Genomic DNA, 17312 nt, shown 5'->3' on the forward strand with positions numbered 1-17312 from the left:
TCTGGTAAAACTAGGGAAAGTGAGCTGCTTAGTTCTGCATCCAAATCTAGCTTCTTTCCAATATGCTCTTTTGCATTTTAAGAGAAACCCCACTCATCATGCCACTTACCATTCTGACCTCACACAGTGTCATTTCTTCTCTTTCCCGTTAGTGCTCTAAGTTTTCACTTCTCAATTCTAAGTTTGCAATACCCATTTATTGCTCCTCTCCTCCAAATCTATCCTGTACTCTTCAGTTTGGCAACTGCCACTACCAAAATACTTCCTGCTCTTCATCTGATTCTTTTTGAGGAGCCTCTGGGATTTTCTTAGTCATATTTCAGGATCAGTACTCCACTCTTACCCTGCTTACGCCTGACACAGGTGACCATTCTCCTCTTCTGGAACAAGTCTCATCTGTTACCATCTATGATTTATCCTTTTAATTCAACCGCATCTTTCTTTCATTTTTAAACCACACTTTCAAGGAAAATAACCTCTGATTATTCTGTTCTTGGACTTTCTACTTTTCTTTTACAATTTTCATCCTGTTTAATTTCACCACCAATTACATGCTGGCTGTGTTTCAGCTCCAGGTTTTACTCCTGCTCAGACAATGATCTGAATGAAAAACTATTACTTAACTAATAGGCAGAAATATTCATCTCCTCCAAATGCTCAACATAGTCTTCCACATCATACTGAACATTACTCTACATTATTCAGGTCTATAATATGAATTAGACTTTTCTTTTTTCGGTATCTCCCTAGGGTCTCTCTAATTTTAAGTAAGTCTTAAACTTTCTTGGAATAAAAGGTCATGTATATTAGCCATCTATTTCTGAGGCCTTGACAAACACAGAATGCAGCTGCAAAGATTATTTTTCTCTAATGGTCCACATCACATGTTAAAAGTGTAACAGGAGAAACCTAACCTTTTAAACATAATTTAAATCTCCACTAGTATAATAAAATCCATTCAAAACAGATCACAATATTCAACTGAAAATTAGCACTGTAAGGAAAGATCTCAGCTGAATTTCAACATGGAAGAAATATTTATGACACGGTTATAAATAGGATTTATAATGGAAATTTTGACACTGTGATAATACTCCCATGTGATAGACCCTACTTCATCTTGTCCTTGGCTGGACACCATGACAGACCAATATAGAAATTCACTGGAGCAGGCCAACCGTGTCCTGGAAAGCATGGTTCTTTTTCAGAGCAAATGAATGATTTTTAACAGGAGAAAGGAAGCACTGACCTCTCCCTCTCAGACTATACCTGTAATTAAGGCTCCCATAGTGCCAGATTAGATACATACACCTAGGCTAGAATATGAAAAGTTACTTCAAGATAGCAACACAGCTGAGACAGCACTGAAGTTAGTCCAGGATTCTAACTAGTTTCATAGTCAGATCCTGCAGCCTTTATTAAGCAACCACGAATTTCATCTGGATGCAAATTAACTAGCTCACTACTTATGCAAGTCTGTGAAAATTACAGTGATTGTAACAGCTTTATCTCTCTACAGGAAACTGGTTCTCTATTATTAGTTTTAAAAGTTAATTTGCTCAAAACTAATAAGGCGTATTTTTTCCAGAGCAAATAATTTGATTATGTGACTCAAAAGTATCTTGGAGAGACTGAGAAAGCATCCTGAAGAATTAAGGCTATGCCTCTGCAAACTCACTTTGCTTTGCCTTCTCCCAGGCATGCTCTCCTGTCCCAGATGCATTGCAGGAACACTGAGGAGTGGGTTGAGCCAGCAGGTGTGTTAGGCAGTGCATCAGGACGGATGCAGACTCCCAGCAAGCTGGATGGCCCTCACCCTGGGCAAGAGGAAAAATGTGGAAGGAAAGGTGGGGGCATCTGTACCTAGGGCTTGGTGAGACAGGTGATAAATCTGGAAGTCATGTTGTGAAGACTGGTATGACATGACTTATAAAAAGAAAGGGGAGAACAAGAATAAAGCTTGAAATTGGCACCTTTTCTTTTAGTGCACCTTCTTTCTTTGATTACTGGAAACAGAAATGCATTAGGATATGTCTACAGGCTCTGGCTTCTCCAGAGTTCCGCAGAAAGAGGACAGAAGCAATAAATTGTAGAGAAAAAATGGCATAGCAAGAAACCTAGTTAACAGATCTGTGAGGATAATGAAGTCATATGTAGAATAAATTCAGAAAATGAACAGGCTCTTGTATGACTAAGAATAATGAGTGAGCTTCCATATGCTTTAAGGCACAAACTGGTATGGCTGGTAACTTTAATCAGGCAAAATGCTCATTGTAATTGGCTTTTTAAATAAAACTATCTGGTCTGGCACACATGCATTTAGCCAGGACATTCCAGCTAATTAGCATCAGCCAGAAATCTCTCTTTCCTGTCCATATGGAGTTTGCATTTTGAAAACTCGAGGAGGTGGTGATGGCAGAGAAGAGGAAGATGGGAAGGATGTTTTTTTTTCTTAAGCTACAGACATCTACCACCGGTCAAAAGAGAATGTAAACCACAATTCCTCTTTAAGGCATTAGTGGCCATTACAAATTGCCTTGTAATGAACTTAAAATGCTTATTTCTGAAACTAGTAATGTTCAGCATGTTAATACTGACACTTTAACAGTAACCAAATCTTATAGCAAAAAATACTAGTAAATCTTGCCAAATTCTTACTCTCATCATCAGGATGCCTTTGCTCATATATTTCACCTCAAGAAATTCTGTCCATCTCTAAACTTGGGGGCAGATTTAATTTATAAACTGCTCCTTGATTTCTCTCATGCCTTGTTTAGGAGGCCAAAGGCTGGATGAATTGCTCTGGTGATCCACGTATGTTTATCTGGCAGCTGGTTGGCCTGACAAATAATCTGCCAGAAAACAATTCAGATCTGAATTTCCAGACCTTAACTAATCTGTGGTAAAGTGCCCAGACTGCTCTTACCCTGCAGCAAAGTAGTTGTACCCTTCTTTCATGTAATAAAATGTTATTCATTCAAACTGAATGAAAGAGCAGTATCCATTTGCTACAGGATATATATGCACACAGACAATTATGGCTTAGCTGTCCAGTCTGTGCAAGTCCATACTTCAGTTTACCATCTGATAGTGTGTTTACAAGACCACATCCTAAAGACAGTCTGTGAATTTAGAATGAATGTGTCAGTCAAAGCATCCACTAACCTTGCACAAGACTGGAACAATATTGCCCCTTTTCACTGAGTGTCAAAACCCTTTCTTTTCTATTACACCTTTGATACAGTATTTCCATCAGTCATTTGTTCTTCTCTAGGTTTTAACAAGAGACAGAAAAAAGCACTTATTTTTTTGTTTAAGCAAAGACAGATCTCAAACTGTCCCTGGATGACTCCCTTGAATGAGGCTATGACTCAGGTTTCATTTGTTTCCTGTCCTGGTGTGCTCTCTTTTGACACATCCACAAGTTTAGTGATGCCTGGAGGAAACAAACAGGTCAGAGCTGAAATTTCTCAAAATTTGTTTTGTTTGTTGATAAAAAGGCCAGTAAAATATGGTCTCTATAAAGAGTACAATGTTTGTTGAACCTTCAAAATGTAGAGCATGGTGGGTAGGGCTCTGCAAAGACACACATCCCCCTAATTATTAATCACTAGCCAAATATCTGCTACAGCAGTAGAAGCAGGGTCTTGCCTGAGAATAGGATGAACAAACTCAGGGAAAACAGCTCTGTGCAACCTTATTTAAGTCCTTACACTATGGCTCTGACCTTTTCAGTCATACTTGGCTTTCCTTATATGCAAATACTAAGGCAATCAATCACTGGGAGACCAGAATCTCAAGATTTCTACAGTACCTCATTATTATTCTTACCTGCTGGATGCTACTTACTTCCTACTGCTTTGTTCTCCTTTTAGTCTCCTTTTAAACTACATTACAAAGGTAGAGGCACTTGGCAGCTTCTGAGGAATGTCTTAATGAACATAAAGGTGAAACATGAGAGAAAGTATTTGGGAAGTATGAACTGCCATGGTACAATGAATGATGAATATTCACTGTAATTATAATTTGTGTGTAATACTAGGCTATATGGCCCAGAAAACTGCTTTTTAAGACCCTGAAGTTTAAGAGCTTTATCAAAATATTTTCAAATATTGAAATGGTTTCAGGCTACAAGTAATTCAGAGATCACTCATTAACACAGAAAAGAATGCTTTTGTTATTTAGAGATGTATTTGTATTTCACTTCTTTTTGTCTCTGTTTCAAGAGGCTTGTTGATATGCTACATAATATACTGCTGACATCATACTTGCCCACCATACTAAGCAGTTAAAGAAACAAGAGCAAAATCACACTTTCTCATCATAACCTATTTTCCAGACAATTTAGTACAATGGAAAGCTTTCACTTAACTATAGCTTCAGAGAATGAGACAGGACTCTTACTGATACCTTTTAGCAGCACTTACAGATATTGTAAAAATAAAAACCTCAAGCAACAAAAGAAAACCAAGAAGTTGCTATTAGGAAGCAATAACAGTTACCTTCTTTTCATTCAAATACATGAAAAATGCTATTTGAAAAGCAGATATTTACTTCTGTTTGTGTGAGTGAATGTAAATACTTAGAAATATTTATCTATTTTTTTATCATAAATGACAAAAGCTAACAGTAACACTGTCCAGTTACTCTAGGTATGACTCTTGGGAAATGCTTAAACAAACAAGTATGTGTACAAGTGAGTGGGTTAATAGTGCCACACAGAAAAAGTGCATCTGAAAAAGGTATCACATACACCTAGCCTGGAAAGCGCCTCAGACATGACAGTACTTGAAACCATCACAATGACTTGTGAACCTGGTGGTTTGCAGGAGTTTATTTGGGATAACTGGGATTTAGTTAACACCTTGGCATTTAAAAGTTGTTTATGTAATGGGAATAGATTTTTTTTTCCCAATGTATACAAATATGCTGCACTTGACTATCTTGGAAACAATTAGAGAATTCAAAATTTAGAGTCCATGAAAGGTATTTATCTTTTGCTATGAGCTATCTAACTGAGAGATGTTTCCACACAGAGAAAAGAGTAAGTAAACTTTGAGAAATGCTTTGCTGTGTCATTCCACACATATCCAGCTGCACTTGGGGAAGGGATACAAACTCTCCTCTTCTGCAAATAGAATAAAAGTTTCAAATGAGAGGAAAATAAGACCCCACACCTTCTCTCCCATATCTCAGCTGATCTGTCAGCAATGCTATTTCAATTCCTGTGGCAGGGAGTAAAAAGACACCTGGGAATTCTTGATCTAGGTGATTTCTTTGTGTCAAATTTCATACTGTCAGATGTTGGCATTTTCACTCAAGTACTCTAGTAATTTCTTTATTTGAAGGGTTTGGCAGCTTTCCAATAGTTTCTTTCCAAATGCTTCTATTCTTTGCATGGCTAAGGTTATCACTTCTTAATATATTCATAAGATGGTAAGATGGCCTGCTGCTGTAAACTAGGATTTCTTCAGCTCTTATCATTATCATCATGGTGGAGAATGAAATAATGAAAAATTAAAGAAACTTGACTATGATAGCAATAAGTAAGGGCCAATAAAACAAATCCACAGGAGAGGTAGTAGTGAGGTAATTCCAATAGTGAAAAGTATATATTTATGCTGTTTTAAAGCTAGTAAAGTCTTACTACTGGAAAAAGTTCTGTTGAGTTTTGCCAACAGTTCTGGATGGCCACGTTCAAAAAAGATGAATTTATATTAGGATATGTATAAAGAAAGTCTGCAAGACTGGTAAAGGGAATGAAAATTCCAATCAGGTGAACAATCCTTGACTTAGGCACTAAATGAATACAAAAAGAGGTCCTCAATCCCCCCAACCCCAAAACACATTCTCTCTCTACAACCAAATACTTAGGAATAAAGAAGAAAACAAGTATTCTATTAGGTAACTGACAGGAAAGATTTAGTAACAAGTTATATATAGTGACCATTTGAACTAAAAATTGAAGTAAATAGGTGTGTTATTAGAAAATGTTGCAGAACGTGGGTCTTTGCTTTTGTAGGTCATTATGGCCTGCATTCACTATATGGGTGCATTTAAGATAAATAAGTTTGTGTCTGAAACAAGGATGAGCAGAAAATGACAGTAAGTGAAAATGAATCTCAGAGTTATAATCTGCATTAGCATGCGAGTACAGGCAGATCCTTGAAAAGTAATAACAAGATATGACTCAACCCAATTTGACAGGTGAAAGAAAGGGCAGACATGAGAAGACATTAAACTGGCAAATGGAGTTCCATTTTATCCATCCAATTTTAAGCTAAGGAGCAGTACACAGAAATATGAACCTCATGGAAAGACAGCAGAAAAACAACGCAAAACCAACTTTGCTTCTTCCTATAGCAACTTTCCAAACCCTGTGACAGATGAAAATGGGCTGCAACGCTGATGTAAGTGGGACAGACTTAATTCTATGCCATTGTGAATATGGGACTAATGTTCTACAGAACACCCCAGGCAGAACAGAGGAAGATTCCCTTACAGGTTATGCATGTCTAACGGTAAAGCATTCTCCAAAATTCAGACCTCAGCCAACCAAGACTGTCAGGAATTCCACTGGACAGTAAAAAACCTATAGCTCTTCCCACTAATAAACACATTACAGAATTAATCCAAATTTCTGTCAATTTATGATTGCTGAAGTCTGTCTTTGATACTGTCCTGAATAAACTATTAATCTGAGGCAAAATTATATGCTTGATACTGACTTTTCAACACTCAACTCTTTTCATATAAAGAAATAATCACCAAATTATTAAAAATGGAAACTAAAATCTCCTTGAGCAATGTACACTCTTTATGACATACACATGACTTCTGTATTAAAACACAACATTCAAGATGGAATCAACTTTAACTTAACACAAAATCTTTTCACTGCAATAAAACAAATAGCCACATAAAACCCCAATCTAAATTACCTGGTTGGTAGAAATTTGGTGAAAGTTCTCTGGCAACTGCTCTTGCAATATCACATTCCTGGCGAGCAGCCTGAGCAGCCTGATCCGCAGCATCAGCTTTAGCTCTTGCGTGTGCGGTTCTGTACAAAGCAGAAAACAGTTTATATGCAGAGGAGTCTTTCAGCAGGTGCATCAAGCATGTGACAGCAAAGGACCTCAGCTATCCTGTACAGTGCACTCTTAGACAAATTGTTGTGAGGAACTGTAAGTCACTGAAGTGTTTCAGGATTAAATCACTATTCCTCTCAGCTCTTCAGTCCTGTTCATCCTTGGATCATATTTACTTGGAGGAACACAATTTACAGCCCAAGCTTGTAATTAAAATTTCTAAATAGAAGGAAAGAATAGTATCTGACAGAAACACGGGATTAGGATTTATTTACATGTTACCAGAATGTGTACAGGAGTGTACAGAAGGTCAGACTGGGCCACCACACTGACTCCTAAACAGGGTTCTGGGAGTTCAGGACACCTGGTGTTCAAAGGGACTGAGGAATGCTACTACCTTTACCACATTTCAAAGTTAATGCTGGGTCAGTGCAGGGTACCATGTGAAAATTTTTGAAGGGCAAAATTCAAGTATATTGGCCCAAAAAATAGGAAATGTCTTCCATAATCAGATCATATTGGCAAGGAATAGCCTGGAAAATGTGTTTTAACACTTCAATAGGCTTTTGTAGAAAAGGGAACTTAACTGTCCTAAATTCCTGTAACTCACTGTATTTCAAATCCAAAAACAATCTGAAAAGGCAACTTTTCTGAAGTCGAGACAACAGTATGGAATACTTTGGTAAAGAAATCTGCACTCTGCTTCCACATTTTTCTTCTTGCTATTTCTCAAAAACTCCCAAGAACAGCTTCTGTAAAGGCCTCTGATTCCAGACTGCAAACTGACAGTTGTGTTACTGCAGGTTTGCATCACTACATACCCCATCTTCCCTCCCCATTTTCCAAACAGTCATCTGTTTAAAAATTCCTGATGGTAGTGATCTCTCTGTGCTTCTATAGCATTAGCACATAGCCTAGAGCTATGAAATGGCTGTTTAGAACAGAGGGGAAGCTAAACATGGCAAACCAGCAGAATATTTTGAGATTCTAAAGATATTACTAACATTTCTAAACAAAATACATTAAATTTCATGATCTCATCACTTTTCTCATAACATTCTAGTAGAAAACTGACAAGAAAAGGAAAAGAAAAAGGAAAGAATTAGTTAACAGGACAACAACAACACCAAATTTTATCCCATGTGCCTGGTAACAGCAATGAATAGTAATTAAATAAATGAAAATTTCTAACAATATCACTGTAAACATTCAGCTTCATTTTCAAGACATAAAGAAGGGTTCTATGTGTTTTAGATAAAAGAAGAATTAAATGTTAGCATTAACCAGAATGAGCATCGAGAGATTAACAGTATGCCAGACTTTGCATTTCTAAAAGGATGTTTAATCCCGTAGGGTACTAGTATAAACACAGACATAAAAAAACCACATAGACAGTTTCATCTGTGGTGCCTGGAGAAGATTTATTTAAGTTACATCCTCCCTAAAATGTGTGTGGGGATAAATGTTGAATATTCTTTCAAAGCTTAGCTTGTCATAATTTACTGGATAAATATTAGCTTATGCTGCCTTCTTGAAGGTCCCCCTAGGCCTATGAGAAAAAAGATAATGAGCAAATGAATTGTAACACCTTTGCTTTGTACTCAGGATGGGGGAAAGAAACTGTTAATAAAAACAAATACACTGCATAATCCCATATGTGTTCTGTGCAGTTCATGAATGGGTGTATGGAATGTCCCTGCTTAGTACCAGTAATCAAACCTGTTCTTTCTGTACAATCATTATTTTCAATTAGATGAGCTATTCTTAGCTGCTGCATAATTATGTCTATGTAGCATAAACCTAATGAAGCAGTCCTAGCACTGGGACATTGTTTTGTGAGACAATAATGTAGTCTGCTCATAGATAAACCAGACACTGGTCATCTTTTTGTGATGAAAGAACCAGACTACTCCCATATAAAAATAGTCTAATACTATTGCTACTGCTAAGACGGACATTTTAAAAGCTAATATACTAAACAACCAGCATCAGGAAAGCATACTGCCAGGATAATACATTTATTTATTGATGCCTATGAATTTTCTCTATTATTATATACAAAAAGCAAAACAGACATTCTGATGAAAAGTACAGTATCAATTAGTTAAGGAATAAAGTGGGGATATGAGTAAGAAGCCAGTGTAATTTTGTCACATGAGGCTGGGCAGAGCAGGTCACAACAGGAAGAAGCCAAAGGAACAGAAGGTAAATGAGCACAGCTTTCCTTGGCTGCCTTATCTCACACCTCTTTTTTCAACTCACACTTCCTGCTATTCTGCCCCTTTTGTACTCTCAGCGAGGAGCTCCAGCAGAGCAGAACAGGAGCGAGCACTGCCAAGGCATGTCCTACAGTGACACACAGGAGCAGAGCTCAGTGCTGAGAGACCAGCACTGGAGGGCAAGGCACAAGAACATGTTTACGCTCCTGAGCAGGCCTTCGACAGCCAGACTGAAGAGTGTGCACATGTCTGTGCTGAGACACTTTCCTGACAGCCTCTTCACCGCTGACAAGCGGCGACAAAAGCGACAGGAACGGGAGAAAGCGGCAGAGCTGATCCTCCTGCACAGAACAGCAGCTCTGTGCCCTGCCCGGGAACGCAGGCTCTTCGCTTCGTGCAATTGTTTGCTATTTATCACCTTGGCATTTGGCTGCTTCACTGGACTTCAGCAAAATGTATTTTATCATCTCCATTTGCAACTGCATACTTAGATAATTTTTTAACTTCTTGCACACTTAATTCTAAGTGTCAGACTCAAATAATTTTTCTGTTGTTATTTATTTCCCTGTGTTTTTTTATTCTGACTTCCACATTTCATCTGCCTGTATGTTTTCCAGATGAATTGCTTACAATTACTGCTGCTTGATACTACATTTTGTCTGTACTTGTTTTATTCTGCCTTGAACTGACCCACACACTATCAGACTAGTATTACCAGAAACTATGGAGAAATATTTTAGTTTTGAATGACAGTGTTTGTAAAGGAGAACTATCCAAGCAGAAATACAATCTATTTGCTCCATTTATGCTTCCCACACTTTTGGAAAGCTTTCTTTACCTTTAATTTTGGGGGTAAATTTGTCACTGTAAGGTCTCCAAGTTTTGTTTGCTATCAGCGATTATTTATAGAAATTTAAGTCTGTGATATATCATGTCAAAATGACCCACAACTGAATGACCACCATCTACTGGAGAACTGTTTTTTTCCTCCAGGGAACTCTATGTCCTTTGCTATGACAAGAGATCTTTATGAGAACTCTTGAAAGCAAAACACACACACACAAAAAAGTCTCCTTTTCTCTCCCCAGCCAAGAAAAAGACTGTGGTAGATTTTTTCCAGGAAGGATTGATCTCATGTTTCAGCAGCATAATAGAAATTATGGCAGCAATCCACAGATTGCAAAAGACTACAGAAAGATAAGTACCTGCTTTGCAATGCTGCATTCTAATCCATAGCAAATGACCTTTAATGATTTTAAGTGAATAGGTGGCTCTTTGTAAAAAATTATTTCTCAGCAACTGTAATACCTAATACACACAAGTAACTTTTGAATTACTGTGTGGTCATATGTGTATTTGTCCAAGAAAATATCAGGACTATCATTAATATTGCACATGATGTGGCAAACACACACTTGAAAGCTTTCAAATGAATACAAAAATTAAAAGTATTTACCAAAATCAATTCATATTTAGAGGGACAATCCACCACTTCCCTAATGAATGCACAGCGATGGTAAATTTAACAAAGACAGAGGCTTCAAATTAAGTTGTATCTGTGGCAGAAATCAAACTGTACTTACATTTAAAAGGAATTTGTAACTATAGCTCATGGGGAGTGCTGGTACGACATGGCAGCATGTGGAGTACCTATAGATACTGGTAGATACCAGTGTATCTGATAGCTGGTAGGCACCAGATAGCACCAATCTCTGTGATCAGTGAGTGAGGGCTGGGGAACCAATGCCTGACTGAAAACCTGAGAAACTGCATACCAGGGTGTGATTTTTAGAGCAGCCTAAGTTTTCTAGTTTGTGGGACAACTGGTATCACCAGTGATAACTTTCTTTTCTCTGTTTCACTGGGTAGGTAGACAGGAACACATCATATCAACTACACTCAAAAATTATAAGCACAGAGCCAGAGGCTTCTTACAAGCAGCTCCTTCTTTCAGCAATACTATGGTCAGATTTCTATTTATGTATGAAAAATAACTTGAAGGAGGAGTGCTGAGGTTTGAAGAGCTTAAACAATATTATCTCCCTTTCTGCAGCAACAATGCTTATACAGAATGCCATGTGCCTGGAATGCATGATGTAATGTTTATCTAAATTTAAAACCCATTTAGAGCTGTCCATTACCCTCCAGATTATTTTGTATTTCCATGGTATCCTTCAAAGCACTTGTAATGCTGCTTCATTCAGAGTCAACTAAAAATGTAAGCAGCATATGTTTACTTTGTTTCATTCTTCAAATTTTATTAAACACAGTGAATCCAGCATAAAGCTTTCCAGGGCTTTGCTTTCTAATTCTTAAAATTCTAAAAATAATTTTGCTTTCCATTTGCCAAATATATGACACAGAATTATGCTCCTATTACATTATCCTAAACTAGTAATATTTACAATGTTAAATTAACAGATTTCCATATTGTAAGAATAAAAATATCAGTAATTACCAAACCTGCATGAAGTTCTCAAGAGATATTTTTTACTGATGACAGCTTTCAGGTTTATCTGTGTAACATTATATACTGTATATATAATGTTACCAATTACTATCCTTCTTGAAACTGGATTTCTCTAAAAACAATTCTGCCTTCCTAAATTCTAAAAGGCAGTGATTGTTCCAGGAAGCAGAGAGTATTATGCTGAGATTTTTTCCCAAGTATAAAGCTTTCCAACATTTACACATTTGTTTCTATCTGTCAAAGAAAAAAATTACAATCTGCAAAACCAAGTTCTGGCAAGATTGGTACAGAGATCTGTAGCATTTCCAGGTAAAATGAGCTGGAGGAAAGACTGTAAGGGAAGTTCTTTGGTAGACAAATTTCTTCTTTGCCCCATATTATTTCTATATTCTCTTGATATTATATATTAGCAATGAATGCTTAATATATATAGAACATCTATGCATTTTTTAACATTGCAAGTGAGAGACTGGCATTTATCAAGGGTGGCAGTCATTCTTCTCAGCTTCTTTCAGTGATAATACTGGGTGAAAACCAATATTCTGCTATGGTAGAATTAAAAATACATACTTGCATGACTCTGTAGAGCTACCTAAGAACTCTTGGCTTCATAACTCTCAGCAACTCTTTGCTGTAATAGCTTAGAAATGAGAGTAGGTCACTTGCTGAATACCAGCAAGAAATGGGGGTGTCTGAGAGAAACTGAAAGAGAAAAAAGACTGACTAATAGATAATGTAATACAAGAGCTTCAAGCAGTAAGTAATTTAAAGTGATCCTAAACTTCAGATTGAATTAACAAAATGAGACATATGCCCTCAGCTAACTTTACTTTACCTACCTCCTTTGTGCTTTACTGATTTTTAATCTCAACCAGCCACTCCTTCTTTATGAACTGACTTCACTCAGTAACTGGACTAGCTTGGTCCTACCAGTGAAGTCTGATGTAGTAAAGCATGAGCAGGTCTATTATGCAAACACTGCTGGCACATCAATCTGTATCACCTTACCTAATGGAATTTGCTTCTGAAAACTCCTCCTTCCCAGCCTAAATTAATTTTTCATATTTTTCAGTCCTTACTCAGAAGAACTTAAAAACCACTAATCTTTAGTTAGTAATGCCTGAAAAAAGGAGGAAATTCCTTACATTTGGCAAACAGCCAACCTGGTTTCAGTACTTGAAAACATAACCTGGGGCTAATGACTGGTAAACCAGATGTCAGTTTTAGGCATAAATAACAGCATAAATAAATTAGGTCTATGTCCACAGAGATTTACAGGCTAACAGTGTACTGTGCCAGACATCATACTTCAACAAAGTATTTTCCAAACACTTCATACACATGTAAAGATTATGGGTCTTGTATCTTATCTTGTTTACCTTGATTTAACATACTTGGACTATTTTTTTTAAGGTTTCTGATTTTGTACCCTATGGCAATGTATTTAAACAATAGCATAAATTACATGCAATTAATGACGTACATCAAAATGGATTAAAAACTAACTGTGACACATTTCAAAGCTTAATGCAGAAGACATCAAAGAAAATGGCTGACCATGCTCTTTTTACCTTAGGAGCTAGTTTCTTGTTCCAGAATTGTTTAATATTTCATTTTTAGAATGTCTCAATACAAGCTAAAACATACTGTGGTAGAGCTGGCAAGTTACACAACTTCTGAATTCTGAAAAACCCCAAGGACAATTTACTGTAATCTAAAGTTACTGTAATCTACAGTTTACTGCAACATGAAGTTCAATCAGAGCAACTCCAAACCCCACTGTGTTTAAGTGTACCAAAACAAAACAATGGGAAACAAAAATCTAGCCAGTATTGGAGAGGCCATGGAAAGCAGCACAAAGGCAGATGACACCCGCTGGCTGGTCCCACACACTGCCACAAAAGAAAGTGTTAATGTGCACTTGATACATTTAGAGACAAAAATCAAGTAAGCTAAGGAGTTTGTTTTTGCTTTACTACATAATCCAGCACCCATAAAACCACAAAGGGAACAATGCCCAGCTCATCCACATCCCAAGAAGGAAAAAGTAATGTCGGGACCACAGAATAACTGTGGATCTAAAAAAACTTACACTTCTTGAGCCTTCTGTCTACTCGCTCTTGAAAAAAAACACTGAGAGGCCACTTACCAAGGTGTACACACAGGTATCTGACAGCGAAATATGGGGAAGACATAATGGGGAAGAGAAGTGTTTCAGACATAGAAACATGACTAGAAATATAGAAACAAAGATGTAACTGCTCCCATGATTAGAAGCTGAATTTGGGCACAGTCAACCTTGAAACTTTATGGGTGTATTTTAGAGAGAAAATGATGGATATTTCCAAGCCTTTGCAATGATATTAAGCACTGTAATAAAAGTGCTCTTTAATCCATTTTCTGAGAAAAGAATGACATAGTCTTTTGTTTACAGGAAGTGAGATTAGTTGATTTTGGGACTGTTTACATTAGGTATTTCAGACAGCTGACATAAGGGGTCTAATCATCTCACTGGAGACACCCATCTTACTCCACTAAAATAAGAAACTTTTTCAGTTTGATTCTCTGAACTGTACAAATGTCAGACTCCTGCAGTGCTGAGCATAAACATGCCCTGCTATGCCTAAAAATATGGCAAACATCAATCTATGTGCTTGTTGAGGAATCAGCTGCCTTCTTATGCCAAGATTTATAACATATTTGTATTCTCCTTCAGACCTCTAGGGTCCATAGCAATAAACCCAGAACAGCTCAGCAACTCAGGAGTGCCAAGGTACTAATTTCTGTAATACCAGTCACATATACACAGTGGTTCGAAAGATTTTTTAGGTGAATGAAGAACAGTATCCTAAAAAGAATGTATTTCTGAAAATCCACTTTCAACAATTGACATAAATTAGTTCAATCTCCCTAGTCTGTCTTTCAGGCCCTCGCTCTTGCTCACCTGTTTGGAAAAAGACTCACATGGAGAGGTCTGAATTTACAAAGTTTTTTTTTAATTGCTGTTTGAATTTGCATCACTAGAGAGGCTGTTTTACATGGCACTCTCCTTAACTTTAGGTGTCCCACTAGCCTAGCATTATTTATAAGCACACCAGATACTCTGCTGCTGTCAAAAGGAGCTGGCTCTTCATGTGACGGTGCTCAAACTACTCTGTCAGTAGTTTGAATGAATGAGTTTTGCTTTCATATTGATTTACTTGACTATAGCACTTGACTATAGCACTGGCTATAATCACAGAATCATTTAGGCTGGAAAAGTAATTTAAGACCATCAATTCCAACCACTAACCAAAGACTTCCAAGTCTGCCACAAAACCACATCTCTGAGTGCCCCACATCCAGAAGACTTTTAAATACCACCAGGGATAGTGACTCAACCACATCCCTGAGCAGCCTGTTCCAATGGTTGGCAACTTTTAGGTGAAGGTATTTTTCCTAATATCCACTCTAAACCTCCCCTGTTGCAGCCTGAGATGGTCTCCTCTTGTCTTCCTGCTTGTTACCTGTGAGAAAAATATTGACACCCACCTCCCTATACGTTAAAGATGGTACAGTCTTCAATTTTGTCAAGATCAGCACCAGCCCTTCAAGCAGAATGCAAGTTTTCCTGTGGGAAAATTTACACTTTGGACAAAATACACTTTTGTATACTATGCTCATTGGGGGTTTTCTCCCATTTTTGCCAATGGTGAGTCATTGACGGTATTTTATTGTCACATAGATTTTGATGTATATTTATCTATCTTACTTTATAGGACAGATTGTATTCTATTCTATTTTACTACTAAGCCTCCTTAGTGAGCAGTATTTTCTTCCAGTTCCCTGACTCCATAATATTAATTCCTGCAGACAGGAAGGGACTATGTTTTGAAAGGGATAAGGGAATAGCTGCAAACAATTTGTTGTTTCCAATCACTAAAGCAAATTATATTGCTTGGCTGAAGAGAGCTTCTGAATCTAGCTGGAAGCATGAAAAGAGATAACCCCTTGAGCTTCAGCTGCTCCTGATGACATAGTTAAGTGAAGAAAAACACAAGAGAGATAAATACGTTTCTCCTCCCTTCATCACAGTTTACAAGCTTCATGAAAAGAAGAACTTAATGTAATAATGATTTTGCAGAGTGAAGGCAATCCTACTCAAGGAAATAGGAATGCATGGACCACTGTGATCATTTGCTTAGATAATTTGTAAGGTATATTTAGTGCATTGCACTTCCCCCCACCACAGATTTTTTTTAAAAAAAACTGTTCTCCATCTGGGAAAAATAAAATAAAATGGTAGGTATGATGACTGCTATCATCAGCACCAATATCTGGAAGCTGTTCTACACTCTTACGTATAAGATAGCAATAACATTGTTCCAGGGATACATCTAGATGAAAAATAAGAAAAGCTTACAAGAAGAGATTAGGAAATTTTTTTGTATACAAATGGACTGTTTTATCCATTCAAAACATTATCTTTTTCAGTGTTCTACTGATTTTTACCACTTTAAATTACTTTAAAAAAGTCCCAAAATATGACATCAAATGTCATTATTTAGAATTTGTTTTTTGATAGAATAGTTATAGTTAGAAAACTTTTGGAAACTCTACTAATCAGTAAACATACTCAGAAAAACTATGTCAAATGTCATCCATGACAATGTGTTCCTTAATCTCTCCCTTATACAGAGTTAATATGTTTTATTTTAATTTTTTTTAAATTTCAATGAAAATGAAGTCCACAGTGTTAGAGATATTTTAACAAAGAATACCAAAGCTTTTGGAAAGTAACATGTGTAATATAAGACCAACATCTGATCTCTCTGAACACCAAAATATATGTAACTTGCAACACACTTGTTGCATGTGAACTACATTCCCAGAAATGCGAGGGAAAATGTGAAAAATTAGTTAAAATTCTGTGGGGTTTACTGGCTTCAAAAAGTGCAAGATAAACTCCCCAATCATGAGTATTTCTAGGAGCATGCTTCATGCTTTTTCTAACTGACTTCGACAGTCTGTATTTACTATATTGCTGTTTTAGTACATGCTTAGTGTCTTGGTGCTTATTTGGTTTTCTCCATTACCAAAGCTTCAGCACACACATTTGCTTACATTTTCTCAAAATAAAGTAATATTATGAAACTAAAATCTTCATAACAAATGAGAACAGAAAGGATACACTGACCATAGAACAGACATTGAAGAGCTTCGGGCATTGTGCAAAATTGTCTAGAAAATGATACAAAATGAAAATACTGCCTAGAACATAGTTACGAACAAAATAAATTTTTATGAGATATAACAGTGGCATTTATGCACTTGTAACTAAAAAAAAAATGTGGTGTAATGAAACTATTTAAATGATAAACATATTGCCATGAATTCAAATAATCTGTGGCAATGTTATGGAGTTTTTTTAAACAGCTTTTTAAAATCTTTGGGCATTAAAATCTAGTGCAATACTCTCAGCCTTTTAAAGGCATTAACTATGTTTAAATTTACTTTCTGTGCCCTTAACAATCTAAGAGCCAAAACTAAATTGGG

The 17312-nt window shown here is 36.8% G+C and overlaps 1 protein-coding gene across 3 annotated transcripts in view; it reads right to left on the reverse strand.

Moving 5' to 3' along the window:
- Window positions 1-17312, reverse strand: part of JPH1 (junctophilin 1) — an 82646-nt gene that overhangs the window by 20860 nt on the left and 44474 nt on the right. For all 3 annotated transcript variants that reach the window (XM_053985577.1, XM_053985587.1, XM_053985570.1), the window contains exon 3: window positions 6942-7060. In XM_053985577.1, the coding sequence (XP_053841552.1) occupies window positions 6942-7060 (119 nt within the window). The remainder of the gene's footprint in view (window positions 1-6941; window positions 7061-17312) is intronic.

Source organism: Vidua macroura, chromosome 1 (genome assembly GCF_024509145.1).
Source record: "Vidua macroura isolate BioBank_ID:100142 chromosome 1, ASM2450914v1, whole genome shotgun sequence".
Lineage (NCBI taxonomy): Eukaryota > Metazoa > Chordata > Aves > Passeriformes > Viduidae > Vidua > Vidua macroura.